Source organism: Gossypium hirsutum, chromosome D09 (genome assembly GCF_007990345.1).
Source record: "Gossypium hirsutum isolate 1008001.06 chromosome D09, Gossypium_hirsutum_v2.1, whole genome shotgun sequence".
In the NCBI taxonomy this organism is placed as follows: domain Eukaryota; kingdom Viridiplantae; phylum Streptophyta; class Magnoliopsida; order Malvales; family Malvaceae; genus Gossypium; species Gossypium hirsutum.
In genome coordinates, this window is record NC_053445.1 from 40,998,688 (window position 1) to 41,020,631 (window position 21,944).

The window sequence follows — 21,944 nt, forward strand, 5'->3', positions numbered from 1 at the left end:
CTGTGCTCGAAGTTCTTCTTGCTAAAGTTAAATTAATATACATATTATAATAATAACAAAAGGTATGGACAATAAATTACATAAAACCACGAGAAATTCTAGCATAATGAAAAGGGTTTCCTAATACCTGACTGACAACAACTGCTGAACAGTTATTTGTGTGGCAAATGCAAGCTTTAACACATCAAGTGGCAACCATTGTCACAGAACCAAATCCTTACTCACCAGCACCCATTGCTGCAGCTATTAGAAAATCAACTCCACCTGTAAAACCTCTATCAATTCTAAGAATTACCCTTTCTAATGAGTGTCTGCAAAAGATCAGCAGTGTAACATTGTTCTTATCAAATCATAAGTAAAATTTCATGATTTAATTTGGTAGGATAAAAAAATCTGAGCGTCAGTGAAAATAAATCTATTTTGCAAAATTTATTTCCTGAAAGTCAATTTTTGCAAAACAAATGGACCCTGTATCAAGTTCAATAAGATACTAAAAGCCTACAAGATCATTTGAGCTTAAAGTTTTTCTCTTATGATTTCAAATCTAAACAGACTCAAGCTTCAATCTTCGACTTAAAACATGTAGACAACTAGCTGCTTTACTCTACAAACAATTGCAGAAGATCAATGAACACAAGGCCCTAATTTTCACAGATTATTTATAACAAATAAACAAGACCAAGACATGCTTTTTATGGATATCTGAATCTGGGATCATTGCAATGACTAGAAAGCTTAAGCGGGGCCCAACAGAAACCCATTATTCCTCCAAAAAAGAAAGGTTGAGTTGAATACATACCTCAGCCAAATAACATTAATTGGAGCAAAAAGGTCTGAATAAGAGCTAGGTTGAGTTGAATGCATACCTCAGACAAACAACATTATCTAGTGGAGCAAAAATATTTGTGCTAGAGCTGGAATAGGGTGATGAAAATGTTGATTTAAGTGGAAGAGTTCAAGAAATATGGAATACAGATTTTCATAATTTAGTGCTTTGCTGTTGCCCGAAGCCAGAAGATTTTCCCATCATTCCTGCAGGCTGGATTCCTTACAGAACAAGCCAAATATCTAGAACTTCAAAGTGAATTGAATTCAAGCTACATTAAAATTGGATTTAAGAAGAGAAATAAACAGAAACCTTTAGTATGACCTAAATAATATAGTTCAACCAGTTGTATCATTTAAAATAATACATTAACCACCATTTGCTAGATAAAGTTAGTCACATGCACAACAAAAATTTCATACAAGAGTTTAAGACAGATGCAAGTAGCTATCAATTGTTTTTAACTCTTGATAACAATTGATGGAATCATCTCTTGTCCGTTTCCAATGAAGTCTAAGCACGGTGGCTTAGCAGCTCCATAATAAAAGAAAGCCATCATTTTCGACAACTCATCTGCAGTTCGAATGGCTGAAAAAGCAGAAGATTACAGGTTCATGTAATCAATAACAAAAAAGATGCAAGAAGCTGAGATTGCTACTGTTACGTTAAGCAAGTACCTTGCTCACGGTATAAAATTTTCCCAGCTTTAGTGAATATTATTTCTGGGAAGACTGACACTTTTAGAGCAGAGGCCAAAGCATCCTCGACTATAGCATCAACTGCTACACACTGACAAGAGGAAAGATAAATTAGGATCAACAATTTAAAGAAATGCAACCATATCAGAAACAATAACATAGATATCGTACTCTTGGTGAAGGCAGCCTGCAATTCCATATGATGTGCACAGCTTTCTCCAGCTCGTCCCAAGCTCTTTCATTTTCTTTTGGCCTGCAGGTTATCCGTATTTTTAAAGGAGATGATTATATATTGCAACTCAATTATTGTGTTTCTGTTAGTATATTGAATGCCGAAAAGGTTAAGAATGAAGAAAAGCAACCTTTTGTAGCGGTTATGGACAAGAATGATTAAAGGACTAATGTCCTTGAATACAGTCTCTTCCCACTGAGCAATCTTAATATATTTGATTGGACGAATATAGTTATCGTCTTGCCACACTACTTCCTTCTCACTATCATAATCATCATCGTCATCGTTTTCCTTCTTGGCATTCTTGATAGTGATTTTATCAAAAAATTGACCCAGGTTGAAACCCCAGCCATCAGCATCTTCGGGCCAATTTGGATCATCATCATCTACAACCAGCGGATAATCAGCCAGGAGTTTTTGCATCTTGCTCAACTTTTCAGCAGGGTCAATCTCCTCCTGAATTTCAGGATGCTTACTGATAACTTCCCTGATCTTGGCTCTCCATTCACGTCGCTCATCAGCATCAAAATGATACGAATCGTCCATCCGACCCTTTTTAGTTGATGACTCATCGTCATCATCATCACTGTCACTTAATTCCTGTCCCATAAACTTTTTTCCAAATTTTTCTACCATCCCGTATGCTCTTACTCCATTTCCTATGGAACTTGGATTCTGCATTATCTAACAATTAGTAACTAGAAAGGTAAATTTGACCTTAGGAAATTTATTCCGGAAAAAAAAAGGGGGGGGGAGCTTGCACATACATACCGAAGAAGGCATCTTAAGTAAATTTGAACATAAGGGCTTCAATTTATTCTGTTTTGGAGGAGACATCCAATATTGAATATGGATCGAGTGTTGCAATGCCATTTCTATCAATTCTGTGAAGCCTTTACCAAATTTATCACTGCAAAAAGAGAAAAATACACACACTTTCAAATGCTTGCATGGAAGCAACCGATTTAGAAATTAATAAGCCTACTTAATGTCACCAGTTTCATCATCCAAATCCAATCTTTTTCCCTCTTCCTTTGAATAAACTAAAACCCTCCGCTAAACCACGGAAGATGGCATGGGGTTGTAGCTGTATATGTAGATAAGGTCACCCATTGATGGGCTTCTTTACATTTAACAGAAAGCCCACTTCTTATTCGCTAAAGAACTTGGGCCAGTAATGCTTCTTTTACGTTGGGGTCTTTCGCGGTTTCAAATGGCGACGAATCGGCAAATGCCAAGTCGCAGCAAACGGGCCACTATCCCACGCTATTCTCTTTGTCGCGATAATACTCTTCCTTTCAAACTAGAGAAATTCCCATCCTAAAAAATACAAACAAAAAAATCCCATATCCAAGCACAAAAATCAGAATCCAATAATTAGATAAACAATTATAAAGAAAAATAAAATAAAAAGTGGGGATTCAGAAAGTAATTTACAGATGTTCTGCTGTTAAAATTACAGTGATTACCAATTTACCCATGTTATCATGTGGTATTATTTATGAAGACACGATGATTTAAAGAAAAATTTACCTGTTGAATAATCATTGATTAGTTTAGCAATTCATTAAAGATATTTCTTTGAAAAAAATAAAACAGTTTAAGCGATACTATTAAGAAAATACATTAATTCTTTATACATCTAATATAATCTACCTTAACTAAATTCCGTACTAAACAACGTGGTTTTTTCAATCACTTAGACATTTTACGAAAATACAAACATTATAAAAGAACAGACAATTCAAGTATCACATTAAACATTTTCAAAGTATACGTATCAACATTTTATGAAAATACATGTATCATAATAAAATACATATTAATAGTTCAAATATCACATTAAACATTTTCGAAATACAAATACTACTTTAAACATTTTATGAAAATATAAGTACGAAACATGACATTATCCCACATTTTAATAATAATTAACGCTTAACTCCACATGTTACATTTAAAATTTAGAAATATGGAGCTCAATTAATTTAATTTCATAATTAGGTTGCTATTATATTTTATTTTTAGTAATCATTTATTATTATATTTCCTAATACAGGTTATGTGAAATGTTAATTAGAAATTTAAGTTATTAAATATAATATAATTCTAGTAGCAATATTTTCAATGTCTACAGATGAGAAAAAGATAAGAGTTGAGAAATCCATCAAGTTTTAAGTTGGAGAGAACTGAAAGAAGTTCGGAGTCTTAATCATCCGCCAATCATAATAATAACACCTCAATAAGAAACACTGCCTTTTTTCTTCTTCTTTTTTGCCAAAAGCGCGCACACATACATGCGCACCATCATGTCATATGATCCCTCTTCAGTGACTTAGAAAGTTTGAGATCTTCAAAAAATGCAATGCTAACATCTCCAAAGGGAATATGGCACTCCACCGTAGCATCTTCGAAACCTTCAACAAAAGGCATTTTCTCATGATGTTTCGTGCTTGTCCTCAGAATCTTGAGGTGCCCACTTATAGAAGCATTTGAACTGTATTACTATCTGCAAAATGCGATAAGGTTGTACAAAGTGTAGGAACATACCACTAGGCTATGTTACGATGCCAAACTTGGGAATGGATCTAAGAAGGGGTATGCTCAATTTTTTTTTTTCAAAATTCTCTTGTATTTGGAGGATCATCTCCCCATACCCAAACATGAGTGTTGCACTCATATGCTTCAAGAAACATGAAAATTTGGAGTAACATAACCATCAGGTGACTGCAGCAAATAGCAACTCAACTAACGAGGAGAAACAAAAAAGCAACTTTAGAGAGATCTAAATATTAAAATGCACTGCTGAACAGAAAGAACCAACATCTTCTATTAAATGACTCTACAAAACTCATTGATTAAGAACAGTTAAGATGAATGAAACCATAACCATCATTAATAAGGATACGAAAGTATCAAGCAGAACACATCCTCCTGCATCCACCAACCATGGTAAATTTGGTCTGATTCTAAACCAATCCATGCTTCTCACAAGTATGCTATTATAGAGAAAGAAAATAGGAAGGGAAAGAAAAACTGGGACGAGTCAATCTCGATAAAAAGGCCAAGATGACTCAAATTAAGTCAAATTGTGATGATGAGTAGATACCTTGCAACATATGTAGAGTTTCCAACCAAAGCAAAGATAAACATAAAAGGGTTAAGTCCCTGCATGCATGGAAGAACATGTCATACAAGATTCAGCCCCTCCATATAAATTGACATAATTACAATATTTCCCCACCCTCCCTCCCTCTCTTCCTCAGGCAGGGTTCCTCTTCTGCCTTTGTTTTCAGTTTATCAGTTTTTTAATTTGGGTGGCATCGATAAGGAGCTATATTTCAAGTGTCATGCATATGCTGCTAGCTTCCAAAGCAATTCTTTATTTCATCAGGCTAACCAGCATATGACAAAAGCCTTTAACTTCTTAAAAGCTATAATAAAAAAAATCTTCTTAAAATCTGAAAATGAGCTCTAGAGGCAAAATGTTTAAGCTCTAACTTGGAACTTTAGAGTAATGAAAAGCTCACAAAGGAATTGGACAAAGTTTTTGGGCAGAAAAAGATATTTATTCTAAATAGTTTTAATACAAAAGCACTTCTCAAATATAAATAAATAACCTCCATTTCAGAGAACAATCTTTTGTCCATCACCGATCAAAACCAAACAAAATGTCAATAAACTGCAATGTTTATTCCAGTGCATTAAACAACTATACCCAAATCCATGCTCGTGCGTGACCATTTAGAACTAAAATATTTAAAGAATGTACTTACCTCTACATTGCCTCTTTCAATCTGCAAAATTGATCACGAAAATTACATTAAATTCAACAGGACAAATATAAGATATGCTAGTTGTCAGCATAAAACAAGCAGTTGCTCAAAATTTTCATACCATAATCATACTTTTATTAAAAATATGCTTTGTGAGAAAATAACATTCTATTGGCGCATGCCACATAATTGTTATAAGAGAGAATATCAATGAACTCTGCTTGGAGAAACATATTAATGATACTTGAACTTGTCAAACTGTTCAGCTGACAGAATTAAACTTCTAATAAGAACTTGTTGATTCTTATAACTCACCGAAGATTACAATGTGATCTACTTAAACCCAGAGTTTCAGAATTACAGAAAATTGGGTCAAATTAAACTATCATGAAAATTGTGACAATTAAAAAGTGATACGTTATTATGTTTGGCTAAATCAACAAGCTCAAGCTTTTGGGTCTAATGGTTAACACTACATGTTTGTTATAATGCTCTATAGTTTTAACTGGAACACCCTTTGCTGTGTCAAACTTTAGTTTCAAGAGGTAGTAAGTGGATGGCATGTACTTGAGCAGTTTCTCTTGCAAGGGAAAGGTAGGGCTAAGAACAAGGGTATCCCAAGTTATAATGTAAGCTTTTAGGCTAGGTTGGACCTAAACGACTATGCATAAGAACCATGTTATAAACTTCTAACACAAGTTCAATCAAACAGTGTAGCTCAAAGTTCAAAGGATTCGAATCAAGTAAACAAAAAGAATATTTAGCATTTAAAACCTTCCATGTAGTGTAAGCATGAAAAGCTTTACTAGTTATGTCTGTGTGAACCTTACATTTAAGCAAATTTGGGGAAGGCGTCCACCCATGTAAATAGCTGCCATTGCCCAGCCAAGAAAAGTTCCAACCTTGCTGCCTCCTTCAAAACCATTGTCTCCTAATGATACAGCATTTGCCTGAAATCCAAATTACAAATAATTCAGTAGTTGTTGATACTTCTTCTCCTCATTAAAGTTATTTAAGAAACCAATATGAATTCAATCTAAATTGAAGAAAAAGAGCATACAAAACAAGAGATAGAGCCAGTAAGTATTCAAAAATGTAGCTTTTCCAGTCCCTATCCCTAGAACATGATAGCATCCACTTTAAGTGCTTATCCATAACAAAAATGAATACTAAATTTTGACAGGCAAGAAGTCAAATAAAATACATCACGCATGAGGTATGAGCTAAATAATGGTTAACAAACATGTTGAATAGAGGACCAGGAGAAACTGGTGACAAATTATAAATTACCTAAAATGGTTTACAATCTGGCCATAAGTGTAAGTTTGCTATTCTAGCAAATGGTTGCACATAGAGCAATTTCATTGCAGATTGAACCTACCTGGAGAAGCTTTCTTCCTGTTTTAATCACAAATCCTTGATTTATTTTCTCATTCCCCATGTGAACTTTACTCACGGCCGAGAGCTGGAAATTAAATAAGCTGATGAACATTACTGCAGACACCTGAAACAAAAAAGGAAAAAGAAGAGACAATCTGTATATTATGTTCCTTTATGACAATATTGAGATGTTAGTTCTCTAAGTTACGTTATAATCACCAAGCATAACAATGATTTGGTGCTTGAAGGAGGGGTAGATTGTTTGGCAACATATGCACTGAGCAATGGCTCTTCAACTAAATTTCCTGAATGAGGAGGGGTCATTCTTTGTGCAAGAAGGGATCCTGCTGTTGGAGTATGACTACTTGATAGAGATCTTGCTGACCTAACACATAAATAACAAAGAAACAGAAAATTATTAAATAATAATAGCATGCAACATTCAGAAGGGCATAGCAAAACATGTAGGGTTTATTTTCCCTCAACCTATCGATGTGACACACATCTTCAGATAGTTCAATTCATTATATATCCTACAGGTCACAGTAAACTTGGTTCTCATCACCTTAGAATCTCAAGAAAGAAAACAAGAGAGAAAACTCGGCCTAAGTTTATCTTAGTCCACGAAGCATGCATGCCTCTATCAGTTACATTTTCTTCATAGATGACGCAAAATTTTTGTTGAACAACAAAAGTATGACATTACGGTGAATAACTATTTATGGCATAAATGGAATTTAACTAATATTTCTATTTAGAACTGCACAGCTATAGTAATGTGGTTAAACCAATTCCAAGTCCTTGAAATACTTAACTAAATGATAATGGAGGAGATATTGATGGAAATTCCATCTCTTAATTGGGTGGAGAAACCAATTCTAAGTTAGTGGCGCCAACAAATTTAAAAAGAATCAGAATACAGACACAAATAAATAAATGAAAAAGAACCAAATTATGTATTCCTCTTTTTATAGAAATACAGGTAATATGAGAGCTGTAAGGTAAATACTAATTACCTGTAGTATAATTCTCTGCCAGGAGAACTCTTTGGAAGGGGAATAGGAGAACTTGATCTGTCAACATCAGTAAGTTGTTTCACACGAAAATTGCTAATGCTTTCTCCAATCTTGTCCACTCCCTCAGGTTGGTACTCTTTCGAATCCTACACATGAAACACATTGGGGAATTCTGGAGTGTAGCATATCAATGAAAAACAAAATATATAAAAAACGATAATCAAAAGTCAAAACTCAATAAAGAACTTTTAATATTACTGCAAATGCTTTCAGTGGTTATTCTTACATTTCCTGTAATTGATTGGAAACTAAAAAAAGATGTGGGAAAGAGATCTCCACAACCATATTGAAGGTAAAGAAAAAGTTACTTAGACTTGATCCATCAAGTTAAGACTTTCAAACAGCAAAAATGGAACATACCAAGTACAAAATCAGCGCATAATTTGTATACTCAAATCCACCATCTGAAAGGATAACAAATTTGGCTACTCAAATCCACTATCTAAATATGCTTATTTGAAAAACAAAAAATGCAAAAGTTTAGGCCTGTGGACAGTATCATACCTTGACATACAAGGTCAAATGCCTTACAAGCTTAAGTATTAAAAACTTTTCCAAATGATCCGATCTTGAATTGTGTTAGTCATATCAAGTATAATGAAATATAATGATATCTTTTTTTTAAAAAAACCAAAATTAAATATAATAACAAATTAATTATGCTACGTGCCTCAAATTCTTAGCAATGAACAACCTCTTAGTGGATCATTCTATATCAAGATTTATCCTAAATGTGTTGTCCAAACACAAATCTATTAGTAGAAAAGGTTAGGAAATTTGTTTTCAAAAGCTAGGCTGAACAAACAAAAAACTGAAGTGCTTGGACAAGTTAAGACCACAAAAAGAATGCTCTAAATTCTTCTGATACAAAAGTTTATCATTTCCATTCATTCTTTTCCTCCTTTCTTTTATGGATTTCCACTAAACTTGAGTACTATTAGTTTCCATTGATATTGATTTTAAAAATAAAATGAAAACAAGTCTTACCTTTAAGCTTCTTAACTTGCTAAAGCAATAAAATCCATTTAGACACATAACTCCATAAAATACCATAGACTCTTCTGAAAGTGCATCTTCTTTAATAATTTAGACTCCTTTTCTCTAACTTTTGACTTAAATCAAATTAAAAGACTAGATACTGGGTCTTGTGTATCATTTAAATACAGTCCAAAATACCAGACAAGTTGGTTTTCTTTGAATGAAAACTATCAGTCATTTGTGCTGCTCACTATGTACTGTAATAGCTTGTTTCCTTTATTAGGTTCACTAGTTTCCAGAGTGCAGAGGTTTGACTTATTTGACTCTGAACAGGGATGAATGGTAACATAAACTTTTCCAAGAGAAATAAATTTTAATGTCTAACCTTGTTGCACATATTATTGTACTTTAATCGAGGACAAATGTGACCATAGTATACAGCTCGTGCTGCCAGAATTAAGGTAGTCATTGTATACAACTGCAGTTTGACATCATCGCAAGAAGGCCATGTAAGTCCATTGTTGAAAACATTAGAAAAATATAATAAACGAACAACATTCTGGATGTAGAAAATGTTCTTACAACTGCCATATAGTATTGGGTTGGAAGCTGCAAAGAGAAGCAAAAAAAGTTTTAGCAAACCGGTTGTAACTTGTAACAAAATCCCCCATAGAAATAAAAATAATTATTTTCTTTTTAACTCGTGAAAATTCATTCTTAACGTCTTTTAGCAATGAGTACATGTTTTACGATTTTCATGAGTTATGCTTTTTATTTTTTGGTATTAAACAAATGCATTTATCAAAGAGAATCTAAAAGTGATAAGAAATCACTTTTTACATGAAACAAGCATTTTGTCAGTTTTAAATAAATACAAGGTATAACTAGCATTTAGTAAGCAAAAGTGAGTAATGAAAGTAACAATCAAGCACATTCTTTTATGTGAGGAAAGTAGATATTGTTAATGAATCTCAAAGTCATAATGGTAATGCAATGAAAGGAAAGAGTATTAAAGTAACAAAAAAGTTGGTTCGTTTGAGGAGCACAAGAACAAGGCAATAAAAGTGGTAGGTCAGTAATAATCTATCAAAATAGATGGTAAGGTCATCAATACCTACCAGACATATCGTTTTTCTATTGGTATTGCCGGTTCATTTCAATGTACTGTCATGATTCTATCACTAAGTTGGAAAATTTGTTTATGTATTTATATAAAAATAGCACATGAATAAGATCAATTAGATTTCAAATATAAAATATTCATAAATTGTATTAAATAAATTTCAAATTTTGACCTTATTTTCTTTTTTAAGCCTTATTTAATATTTAAAATTTATTTGCTTTTTTACCAGCTGCTACATCATATTTCGAATGGTAGGGGCTGAATTTATCGGAAGACACCGATACAAACTGGAATTTATACCGGAACAAAAAGTAAAGTTGGATGTTCTGGTTAATTACCGGACCAAGACATTCCGGCCGTGTTGGTACAGAATTGACTTCTCTGATAGATAGACACAGCAACATCAGACAGGGATACAGGGGGGAAAAACAAAGAGGATACTAAAAATAACATAAAAAATAATCCAGAAGTAAACATGTAGCTTACAAACAAAACATAAATAATTAGCGTGTCAAGAATCAAGATATATATAAATCTTAAATAACACATGAATCAGTAGATTAAAAAAATAAAAATAAAAAAAGCACTCACGGTAGCAGGCTCAAGAACACAACCGAAAAGATTGAAAAGATCCCTGGAAAGAGAAGGTACATCAAGTTAGAGAAACACAAATGATGATAAATTGCATTTGGTAAAATAGGGAAATATAAAGGGTAAAGAACGGATAAAGTGAGATAAAGAAGATGCACCCAATAATCCAAGTTATCAAGAAACCGAGGGAGAGGCCTTCAACGGATTTCTCCTTATAGTTGGTGATAATCTGAGGGATTTCAGCCACGCCCCAACTTAGCACACTGATCAACCCCAAGCCAAACGAAACTTGGTCTCTCGGGCTGCAAATACAGTCGTCTAAGTAAACTCTCGCCCATTCCCAGCATTCCCCACTTGTCCCGCACGTCGCCATTGTCTTTGCCTCTGCTTCTGCCTCAACCTAGTATCTCTTACTTGATATATAACGCAAACTAGTATTTATTCATCAAATCGCGCCTTCTTTGGAAAATTTCCTTTTCGGTACAAACGTCTTCTTAGGAATGAATTAACTAATAACAAATCAAATAAGACAAGTGGATTGACGAGATGAGATTAGAAAGAAAATCACGGGTCTTAGATGAGGCTCACTGAGATAATACAGAAGAAAGGTCTGGGTTGTTGTCCTTTCATTGGTTTCATATATATATATATATATATTAAAAAAGCGGGTAGGAGTCAGGCACTTTGATCTTGCTCATATCCTTTTCTACCGCTAGTTTCCAGCCTCTGCAACTCACTCTCTTAATACTTTCTATTATTATCAATTTTATTTTATTTTATTTTTAAAATAAAATTTTGTTTTCAATTACAATACATAAAAAATGTTTAATATTTATCTTTCTATAATAAAAATCTAAGAAATAAAATAAAAGTATTAAATTTTAAATTATTTTTTAATTTGTTAAACAAACACGTCTTTTTCGTTATTTTCCATTTTGCATGACGAAAATAAAAATCACGTAATCATGCCTTAGATTTCGTCAATTTCCAATTTTGGATTCATTTAAGTATTTGGATTATATTTATTTCACCTTAGACTATTTATTTAAATTTAGATTATAATATATTAAATATTATTAAATTTAAATAAAAATATTATAATCTTTAAATCATTTAATTAACTCTAATTCAATTAGAGAAAATGGTGAGTAGAAGTTGCTTCAAGCTGAGGCATTTGGTTTTGTTGGTCTCGATTAAATCAGTTTTAGTGGTTCAATCAATTAAGGGCCCTGTTAGGATGATTAAGTTGATCCATTACTGGTATTCATTTTTTTTTTTGTATTTATTTTAAATATATTTGAAATATAAAACTATATATTACATTGTGGCATACACGAGTGAAAAATTATATTTATAATTTTCTTGTATAATTGAATAATGAGACTTCGGTTGAGATGAGAATGTTGAATTAGTAATAACCTTTCTAAATTTTATATAAAAAAATATTAATCTTAAACTATAATATTTTTTCCAGATCAAGAACTAAAGTATAGTTCTTTGATGTTAAAAAAACAAAAACAAAACCAAATGGGGTATCCAACCACTTATCTTTTGCCACATCTCCATCTAATTATTTTAAAAATTCTAAAAAAAAAAATCTTTAAAAAGATTATACATCAAAATATCTAAATAGGTATTACAAAGATTGATAAAAAGTAATAACTTTGATTAAAAAGTTGAGACAATATATATTTGTATGTTGGCCTATTGCAAAAGAGAAATCTGGATTAAATTAACTTAATGATGACAAAAATGGGCTAAAGTTATCCAAGGTCTTAAAAAGCCATGATTTCAGCCCTAGAAATGTGTTAAAGCTAGTTTGGCATTATTGTACAAGTTGTGGTCAGATAAAATATGATTGAAAATTAAAAGGTTTATTTTAGCTATTACATTAGAAAGTAAAAAATCTATATACTATTAGTATTTAAGTAATTTAAATTAAATAGAATATAACGACAAATATTATTAGTTTAATAATAAAAATACATAAAAACTAATTTATTCTTTGATCTAATTCGTCAGTTTTTTAATAAATGGGCAAAATGTAATCCGTTTATCTTTTTTAATAAAACAATAGATACTATTCCTATGAATTTAAAAAAATACTTACACCAAAATAAAACTCAAAATATTATAATTTTTAAACTCGATCTTATATACTTTTAAAAAAAATTTATTACATACATTTTTTATTTAGATTATGGATCACCATAATAAAGAAATCTATTTTCTATTTTATATCTGTACTAACAGAAATCGCCTTTGATTGTGGAGATCTCGATCTCTGGTATTTATTTTAATTTTATGGCAAGATCAATCTCCAGTAGTTTATTATAATGTTTCACATCTGCTCTAATCAATCATATCTTATTATAATGTTTAATATAAATGACATGCATATGTACCTGATATACTGTTAATATGTTTGGTTTTTGATTCTTCTTTGATGACCACTCTTTTTTGTTTGTTCTTGGGAACACTTCTGTTAGACTCATACTTCTTTTGACATCTTTGATTGCTTTTTAAAAGTTTTGTTGAAATTTTGAGTCTGCAATGCAATCCACTTCTACTTTTTGTTCTGCTGTATTTAATGGATCCATATATTTATAGATTTTTAAAGCCTCGTGACTTTGATAGAAAATCTATCAAGGAGAGATCTCAATACTTTTTTTACCAACTTGGTGTTAGAATATTCTTCTCCCAGAACAAATTTTTAATTCGATAGGTCACACAATATAACATAGAATTCATCTATGGTTTCTGAATCTTGCATTCTAAGATTCTCAAATCTAGCGGTAAGCATTTGCATCTTGGACTGCTTGATAGTGTTGGTTTCTTCATGTGCAGTCTATAGAATATCCCAAGCTGCATTAGTAACGGTGCACTTTGAGATTCTCTTGAATTCTTGATGGTCAACTACACAAAAATAGTATACAATGCTTTAGAGTTAGCATTGAAAAGGTGTTCCTCATCTGTTGTCCTATCCAGCTCAGATTTGACCACTCTTCCAGCTTTAATTTCCACCATGAGAGGTTATCATCTAGTGAGAATAAGTGTCAAGCATTTTCATCAATAGACTTGATATGAGCCTTCATTTATACTTTCCAATAGGTGGTGGTGGAGCCAGAATTTTATTTTTTTTGTAGGGTCAGAATTAAATTGTATATTTTTACGATAGTAAAGATGCAATTTCACCATTTTAATAGTCCATATCTTTATAATTTTTATTATTCTTAGGGGGCCAAAGTGCAATTTTACCATTTGTAATTTAAAATTTTATAGTCGGGGCCCCTGCCAGCCCCCTTGGCTCTGTCACTGCCAATAAGCATAATTTTCACAATCCAACCGTCAATATATGTTTCTCCAAGTGAATTGATCTCAAATCATTTCACGATATCATCATAAGTCAAAGATTTGTTTTAATTTAATAAATAAGTACAAACATGTTAACAGCATATCTGCAAGCAAGTATTTGAAGCTTTGATCTCATAAGCATAGGTCTAGCAATAAGTCGTAAATATTTAATAAATGATTATGATAAACCATTTTGAACATGATAATGAGCAATGAAATGTTCAACATGGATTCCAATTGACATGTAATAATTATAAAAATCTTTTGAAGTAAACTCTCTTACATTATCTAAACGTACTAACATGATAGGTTGATTGGGAAAACTTGATCTTAGCTTTATAATTTGAGCAAGAAATTTAGAAAAAAACAATATTGCAAGATGAAAGTAAACAAGCATGTAATCATCTTGTGAAAGCATCAATTAAAACCATGAAATACCAAAATAGTTCACATGATGGATGAATAAGCCTACAAAAATCTCATTTTACTCTCTGCAAAAAAAGTGGGAACATAAATAACTTAGAAGAAGGCCTAATAATCAAATTCCCTTGAGCACAAAAAATACAAAAATAATCATTAGGTAAAAGGATTTGCTTTTATCTTTTAATAGATATATATGTATATTTTCAATAATACATCACATTATGGTAGAATCTACATGACGTAATTGATCATGTCAAATTATAAAAGTTTTAGGATCTAAGTATTTCTGATGTATAAAATTTGATTCTATAATCTTAATTTAGTTAAACATAATCCATACGAAAAACATAAAAGTTACTCTAATATGAATTTCCGATTTGAAACTATATCACCTGTACTTTTTGTTTCAACATGATACCTGTAGCTACATATATGTTTGAAATTTAGCATATTTCTTCTACTAGAGTAAAATGCATCCTCAATACATGAATGTGTTTCATTTGGAAACATAGTGGACTCTTCCGGATCGTTCATTCCATTTGCACAACCAAATATGGTATTAACACTAACTTCAATTATAAGAAATCTGTACCGTCGCAGTACCACTTTCTAGTAAGCATATCTCATCCTCCATAATATGCTATTTTGCATTATCTAAATATATTAAAGTATATTTGAATAATTAGAGAGAATAGTAGAAAATATATATCATAAAATAAGGTTATTTAAATATCTCTATTGTCACTTCAAAAGAGTTAGAAACACCAAAAGGGTATTAATAAGTAGGATGAAAAAGTTCAGATAAATCCACATCGACGTTTTCTCCTTTTCTTTTAGTGATACTCAGAAAAGATCAGCTAAATAGTGTAGAGTGCAACATATTATAGACCAATGACCTTTAGTACCACATCCATAACATATAGTTTCATTGATTTGCACCTTATTATTCTTTCCAAGATTTATCTCATGCTTGAGAAAATGTATCCATAGATAGGCAACTTAGCAAATAAACGACAGGGCACTCGGGTATTTTAATTTTTCATCAAACCTCCGTAGATAAAGAGACGAAGTATATACATATATATATCCTAGGCAGTTTGTGTACTTTTTCCCATAATATATCCCTCTTAATGGAAAACCTTAAAGCTCGATACCAGAGGATTATATAGAGAGATTATTTATAAAATATTGAAAGGCAAAAAGGTTTAAGAGCCTTCTGCCGACACCTGAAACATCCAGCAAAGCACATTTCCTTCAAAATGCATAATTCGAGGAGTACAGAATAAGATAGTAGAACAGAAATGTCACAAAAAAGTTCCCCGCAGCACCATAAGTTTCCAATTCTGATGCTTAAAGACCTAATCCAACAGTGCGACCATCCCTTCGTCTAAGTCCGGCTGTGTACTGCTTCTCCAAATCCAGCTGGAGCTCCCGCTGCTTCTCTGCATCTTGATTGTCGGCTTTATGCTCCACCTTCACATCTCCTTTTACACCCTACAATCGGCCATAGGTACCAAGGCAACCTCAGACTTCAAATATGTGTTAGTATGTGAAGGAACTAATAGATAGAATGCATCATAGCACATGCGATAGTTTGTTCCGTACATGGTTGCAATGACTGACTTGTATGGCAACCAAGTTGCTTAGAGAAAAACAACCAAAGCATAAAAAGAAAAAAGGGTATTACCATGAGTTTATTGAACTTCTCTTGTCGCTCACGATCACCAAATAGTGCAGTATCCCAGCGATGACCAGACTGCCATCAACCAAATATATAGATACAAGTAGCAATCTATGTTGAACGCAATAAATTTCCAAAAATCTTGAAAATCTAGCTAATACAGCAGAAATACCTCTTCTGCAGGAGTGCTTTTCTTGCTCCCCCACAGCAATTTCTTCTTTTGCTCCGTTGTCATATTACTGTGGCCTGCCCCAATGAGGTTCCTATTAACTACATTGACAATCAATTCAGTTACGGTGTAAAAGCAACAGGGAGAAATAAGCTTTCATGGAAATCCATCTGCCAGCCTTTAATGTGCCAAATAATACAAACATAATGACTTAATAACTACTATCAGATAGGAAATGGTCGGAAATGACAAAAGAGACTCCGTTTAATTAAAGCCCATGATTATTAGAGACAGAAGTATGGTAAATTTTGATGCTTCATGTCGTACAAAAGACGAGTAAGAAAGATAGCCCATTATAATAATGTCTGATATGATAGCATATGTTCTTTGTAAACCTAAGCTTCAAAGTAAAGACCATGATTATTAGAGACAGAAGTATGGTAAATTTGGATGCTTCATGTCGTACAAAAGACGAGTAAGAAAGATAGCCCATTATAATAATGTCTGATATGATAGCATATGTTCTTTGTAAACCTAAGCTTCAAAGTAATTTATAAGAAGAGCATGCCATTGACTCAAATTTCCATCAGAGACTACAGCTACTTCCACGCTTTAATTCCAAACAAATTGTTCATTAATGCGTTTTGAGCTCTAAGTTAAAATAAGAAAGAGAAAGATAAAGATGGGACCCTTAAAGCGAATCTTAAGAATACCTAATTCAGCAGCTTTCATTGCAGCAACTTTTGCAGCATTTAGGTCGTTAGTGATGTCAACATTACTGCTATGGACCTGTCCCATGGTCACTCTTTCAACGGTCTCCTCAGCTTGCTCCAAACTCGACAATTTTTCATCACCTATAGTATGGGAAGACAGGGAAACTAATCACATAGTAATAAAACAGTGGTGGAATAAACATCTACTGGGAAACAGATATGAATTTAACTGCTACTAAATTTTAGCTCAAGCCTAAGAAAAAAAGCCACAATATATATGATTACCATCCTTACCATAGTCAGAGCCCTTGCCCAAGCTAAAGAGTTTCGACTTCTTGGCTGGAGACTCCTGATTTTTGCTGTCAAATATAGACTTGTCTTCAAACTGCTCCTTCCCTACTCTACCATACCTATCCTTCTTTTCCACATTAACTTCCCCTTCATCATATTTCATTCTCTCCTTCTTTGAAGGCTTCAGGCCATCTATATCCTCATGCCCACTCCTGTAACCATCTTTAGAGCGACGTTTATCATTGTCCCTCTCCCTCACAGAAGATGAATCATTCCAATGGCCCCTGGATTCTTCATAAGAAGTGTGATCGGCTTTTTTATCTCTCCAGCTTCTATGGTAGTCCACTTTTTCATCTCGACCATCTCTGTCCCACCTCCTTCGATCTCTATCCATCTCTTCAGAAAGAGAGTTGCCATGTCTCCTACCAGAGCCAACCCTGTGAAAAGACGAATCCTTATCCTTATAACGCTCTAGAAATGGTGATTCTTTCCCCTTGTCCCTGCTCCTATGTCCAGAACCATCATATCTATCACGAGAATATTTTTCAGCATTTTGTGAATAGTCTTTTGACCTACTAAGGTCACTTGCTTGTCTTGGATGATCAGAATGATTGCTAATTCTTGATTCTCGATCAGAACGGGAGGAAAATCTATCATACTTGCTATCTTCATCTGCACGCTTGTCATGCCTGGAGTAACCATGAGAGCTCCTGGAAGACTGTCGATCGGAGTATCTATAAGAATCACCACTTCTACTATACCAATTCCCACGAGAATCACTATCCAATTCTCTCCCATCTCTCCCCGGTCGAGTATCAGCACTTTTTTCCAGATCATCCCTTGAAACTATGGGACTAATGCTACGGTCACGCTGGGGAGAACTTCCTGTAAACATCAAAATCAGAAATGGGATTTTAGAAATGTGACACTTTTTTTTTAATATGATTCAAACTTTCAAGGTCCAGAGTTGGAAGAGATGAGAAACATGAATATTTTGTGTCAAGATGATAGTCATAAAAGCATTTGCTTAAAAGAAGAAAGATATTTGAGCTCTTAAAATTGAAGGTTAATGCTTTAAACATTAACTCATTAGTCCAACAGTCGGTCAAGTTCTGAATACCATAAATTAGTCAAGACTTGTAAAATGGAAAAGGCTCTATTTTGTGTTTCTAAAATTTACTCCTTACATACAAATAGCAATCATGAGTAAATATATTTGACAGGCAAAATCAATCGAAAAAAAAAAGCTTCCACACATTTCTAGTATGATTAAAGAATTTTAACTCTCAATGCAGGACAAAATCAACCGAAACAAAGCTTCTCATACATATTAACTTTCATGGTTTGTATCATCATACCTAAATATATTAACCAAAATAGTAAGGGTAACAAGCAAACAGCACAGACAGATTTGCTTATCCCAAATTCTGACTCAAGCGATATATAACCAGCAGCGAAGACCAAACAATATCAAAAGCAATTTTTAAAAAATGACTATTCTCAATTTAACTATAAGAAATCATGACAAATCAACTGCTTCATGCAAACATAACTGAGCATCAGAGTGATAAATTGACAACAGAAGGGTCGACTCACCACGTATTTATGACTCATGTGACACATGATGGAAAGGAAGAGAACCTTTAGGCAAAAAAGGATATGTACCAGAAAACTAAGCAGTCAAGAAAGTTCAAGATATATCTCCAAGCAAACTAGGAAGTGAGGTTTTCATTTTATGTTCAACTAAATTAGGTCATTATTGTGGTCACAAGGTTTACTGTTAAGTACCACTTTATGCTTGGGTTAGGTGTATTATAGCATTAAGGAGTTATTGGGAATTTGTTTCCCCTATGTTACTTGGACTCGGGTGTGTCGGATATGGATCTGTGTCAGGCATAGGTATATTCAATTTTTTCTGTCTTTCCATGCATTCGAAGGATCCTTGGAAGGTCATAACCCCGTCCTCATGTCAGATACAGATGTCAGACACAGTTCCAGAAAAATGAAGAGTCAGTGTAACAAAGTTTTTCTAAACAAGTCTCAGTTCACACTTGTGTGAGGAGAGTAATTATTCTTCTCAGGCATTCATATTATAATCGTTCATTACCTTTAGACCCTAGAATAGACATCAAACCTAAACCAAAATCCACAAGAAAGCATCCTTCGAGTTTCAAGCCAACCTAATCCAAAAGAAAGAATCCTTCAAGCTTCACCCTGTCCTTGAATCACTGTCCATGCTACTGTTTATATCCCAGACCAAAAGATAGATTCAATCCATTTTCTTTTCTTTTATCTTTTTCTTAATCTTATATTGCCCTCAAAACTGAGTTTTCCTTTCTAAACCAATAAAAAGCCTTAATTGTTTTTAGTTAACTGTGATGTCCTTCCACTTAAGGAAAAACACAGATTTAAACGAGTGCGAAGGTACAAATTCAACAAAGAAGAACGTTCAACAAGAACCAACAGGAGCATAGAACAAAAATTAACAATCAAACCTTCAGATGAAGATAACCCGCTGACTGGAGAACGACGCCTATATTGTCGGTTAGATGAGTCGGTAGAAGGCTTACGAAATGCTGTTTTTGCATCAGAACTATTAGGCGAAGTCTGTAAATTGGAGTCCATGAAACCGACTTGCCTAAAATAATACATATTTCTGCATTAGTTTAACATAATAAAGCAATAAAGGAACAACACGTTCTAAGACAACCTATTACGTTGGCTACTAACACTAAGAAATTGATGTTATTGGAAGAAAATAAAAAAGAAAAAATGGATTTTCCTTTTATTTTTTGGGCGTTTGTGAAATCAAACCTAGCTCGCTTCATTACAATCGCGGAATAATTATAAATTACAGAAAAAAAAATCAATAGAAAGTCGGGATGAAAGATTTTTTTCGCTTAAAATCATGTCGAGGCAGAGAATCAAAAAACCCGTTTGTGAAATCAAACCTAGCTCGCTTCATTACAATCGCGGAATAATTATAAATTACAGAAAAAAAATCAATAGAAAGTCGGGATGAAAGATTTTTTCGCTTAAAATCATGTCGAGGCAGAGAATCATAAAACCCCACACAAAAACTAAACAAATCCTAAAATACCTAACCACATACAAACCAAAACCCAAACAACAAATAAATAAAGAAATCGAATTATATATTAAGATTACCTTTGAATTGGTAAAGGCTTGGAGTTTGGACAACGTTTAATCTCGCATGCGAGGCAAAATCAAGATGGAAATCTGCATGAAGGAGAGGAATAAAAAGCCAGAGCTCAGAAAAAATCAGTTATGCAGTACAGCTTGCACTCTTGCAAGATAAGGAAGAAACAAAAAAGTAAAACGAAAGCAGAAGGAGATGAGGGAAACGAACGAAAAAGGAAGGGAAGGTCCTATGTATCAACTATTCATCCTGGTGATAAACAAATATATATAGTCCAGCAAACAGGGGTTTGTAAATTATCGGTTAAATTGAATACACCCGAAAACTAAACCGAAATAATTTGATTATTCGGGTTTTTCTTATCCGGTTAATTAATTTATGGTTAAACTACACTATTAGTCACTCGATTATTAATAAATTTCTTTTTTAGTCATTAAATAATGAAAAGTTGGTCATCCAACTATTCAATTTTGTGACGTCTTTTTTGTCTCCAGTTGCCAAACAATGTTTAGATTTTAAAATTATCATAAAAGTAACTTTAACTCTCAACATTTATAAAATATTTCAATTTAGTCTTGATTTAAAAAAATTAACCGTTAACATTTACATATTGTGTAATTTCGTCTATCTCTTTCTTTCTTTTTTTTACAGTTTTATATAAAAAAATTAAATTACACAATATGTAAATGTTGAGAGTTAGATTTTTTTTAGCCTTTTAGTTTCCAGCACTAAAAAGATCATAAGTGGTCAAAAGATTTTTTTAAATATTTTTTTGTTAAAAAAATGGTTCTCTAGTGCTAAAAAACTCAAATCTTACTTGTGTCAAACAAAAAAATTTATATAAAAACTTTTTAGTGCCAGATACTAGTAAGAATGTTTAGGGCTATTTTTTTTTACAGAAAACGAGCTCGAAAGCCACTACTTCGATTAACTTGAATAAAAAATTACAAAGTTGTGGATTTTACTAGGATAATCCATTTCAAAAAACAAATTACATTTTTAGCTAATGCAAGTTTACAAAGATGATCTGCCACCTTGTTTTTAGATCGCCCACTCCACCTAACTTCAGATTTGGAAAAGAAATCAAGCATGCCGATAGTCTCCTTAACACGATGACCAAAGATAGAAATATCCTCCTTAAAATTCCAAACCTAATTAACAATGATTGTGCTATCGGATTCGAAAATGACTTTCCCAAGGTTCTTCGTGCAAGCTAAATTAATGCCTTCAATCAACGTGCAAAGATCAACCCATTCCACAATCATACGCTCCTCTTTACATAGTTATACCCCCCAAAACAAAGTCATCACAATCCCGTATAATGACCCCAAATACAACCATATTATCAACCACGAGAGCAACAATATTTACTTTAGTGAAACCATTAGGTGGCTTCTCCCAATTTTGAGTACAATGAGTCTTAGGAATCATTGGCTCGTGAGTAAGGTTATGGATCATAAAATTAGAAGTAAG

At 33.0% G+C, this 21,944-nt stretch overlaps 3 protein-coding genes across 7 annotated transcripts; all 3 read right to left on the minus strand.

Annotated features, from left to right (window-relative positions):
- Positions 1-1,082: 1,082 nt before the first annotated feature.
- On the minus strand, positions 1,083-3,696 carry LOC107891364 (thioredoxin-like fold domain-containing protein MRL7L, chloroplastic). 2 transcript variants are annotated; one of them, XM_016816134.2, is made up of 6 exons: positions 2,752-3,696; positions 2,528-2,666; positions 1,887-2,431; positions 1,696-1,777; positions 1,504-1,615; positions 1,083-1,414 (listed from the first exon to the last, which is right to left on the minus strand). In XM_016816134.2, the coding sequence occupies exons 2-6, from the start codon at positions 2,627-2,629 to the stop codon at positions 1,287-1,289; spliced, it is 969 nt and encodes a 322-aa protein (XP_016671623.1). In that variant the 5' UTR covers positions 2,630-2,666; positions 2,752-3,696; the 3' UTR covers positions 1,083-1,286. The 2 variants fall into 2 exon arrangements, with proteins under 2 accessions (XP_016671623.1, XP_040956614.1); XM_041100680.1 differs by having other exon boundaries at positions 2,742-3,696.
- Positions 3,697-3,832: 136 nt separating this feature from the next.
- LOC107891363 (probable vacuolar amino acid transporter YPQ2) lies at positions 3,833-11,418 on the minus strand. The gene is made up of 12 exons (XM_016816132.2): positions 10,839-11,418; positions 10,681-10,723; positions 9,549-9,575; positions 9,352-9,444; positions 7,929-8,074; positions 7,132-7,297; positions 6,914-7,036; positions 6,363-6,482; positions 5,533-5,553; positions 4,866-4,924; positions 4,665-4,755; positions 3,833-4,265 (listed from the first exon to the last, which is right to left on the minus strand). The coding sequence occupies exons 1-12, from the start codon at positions 11,051-11,053 to the stop codon at positions 4,194-4,196; spliced, it is 1,176 nt and encodes a 391-aa protein (XP_016671621.1). The 5' UTR covers positions 11,054-11,418; the 3' UTR covers positions 3,833-4,193.
- A 4,066-nt stretch (positions 11,419-15,484) lies between these two features.
- On the minus strand, positions 15,485-20,821 carry LOC107891362 (arginine/serine-rich coiled-coil protein 2). 4 transcript variants are annotated; one of them, XM_016816130.2, is made up of 8 exons: positions 20,682-20,821; positions 20,480-20,551; positions 19,807-19,949; positions 17,315-18,196; positions 17,021-17,161; positions 16,311-16,408; positions 16,145-16,213; positions 15,485-15,951 (listed from the first exon to the last, which is right to left on the minus strand). In XM_016816130.2, exons 3-8 carry the CDS (start codon positions 19,934-19,936, stop codon positions 15,808-15,810), a joined length of 1,464 nt encoding a protein of 487 aa, XP_016671619.2. In that variant the 5' UTR covers positions 19,937-19,949; positions 20,480-20,551; positions 20,682-20,821; the 3' UTR covers positions 15,485-15,807. The 4 variants fall into 4 exon arrangements, with proteins under 4 accessions (XP_016671619.2, XP_040956616.1, XP_040956615.1 ...); XM_041100682.1 differs by having other exon boundaries at positions 15,485-15,986; positions 20,682-20,771; XM_041100681.1 differs by having other exon boundaries at positions 20,480-20,798.
- Between the last annotated feature and the right edge of the window lie 1,123 nt (positions 20,822-21,944).

Bases quoted from the DNA above. Each gene is read 5' to 3' on its own strand.
- LOC107891363 (XM_016816132.2), bottom strand. From the start codon at position 11,053: ATGGCGACGTGCGGGACAAGTGGGGAATGCTGGGAATGGGCGAGAGTT. The intron at 7,037-7,131 runs GTGATTATAACG...TTTTTGTTTCAG, and splicing joins CCAAATCATTGTTATGCTTG to GTGTCTGCAGTAATGTTCAT. The intron at 5,554-6,362 runs GTAAGGTTCACA...TCAATTTTGCAG, and splicing joins TTCCCCAAATTTGCTTAAAT to ATTGAAAGAGGCAATGTAGA.
- LOC107891364 (XM_016816134.2), bottom strand. From the start codon at position 2,629: ATGGCATTGCAACACTCGATCCATATTCAATATTGGATGTCTCCTCCA. The intron at 2,432-2,527 runs GTATGTATGTGC...TAGATAATGCAG, and splicing joins TACTTAAGATGCCTTCTTCG to AATCCAAGTTCCATAGGAAA. The intron at 1,778-1,886 runs GTTGCTTTTCTT...GATAACCTGCAG, and splicing joins GTCCATAACCGCTACAAAAG to GCCAAAAGAAAATGAAAGAG.
- LOC107891362 (XM_016816130.2), bottom strand. From the start codon at position 19,936: ATGGACTCCAATTTACAGACTTCGCCTAATAGTTCTGATGCAAAAACA. The intron at 18,197-19,806 runs GTTTGATTGTTA...TGATGTTTACAG, and splicing joins CGGGTTATCTTCATCTGAAG to GAAGTTCTCCCCAGCGTGAC. The intron at 16,409-17,020 runs GTATTCTTAAGA...TTGTCAATGTAG, and splicing joins AATGAAAGCTGCTGAATTAG to TTAATAGGAACCTCATTGGG.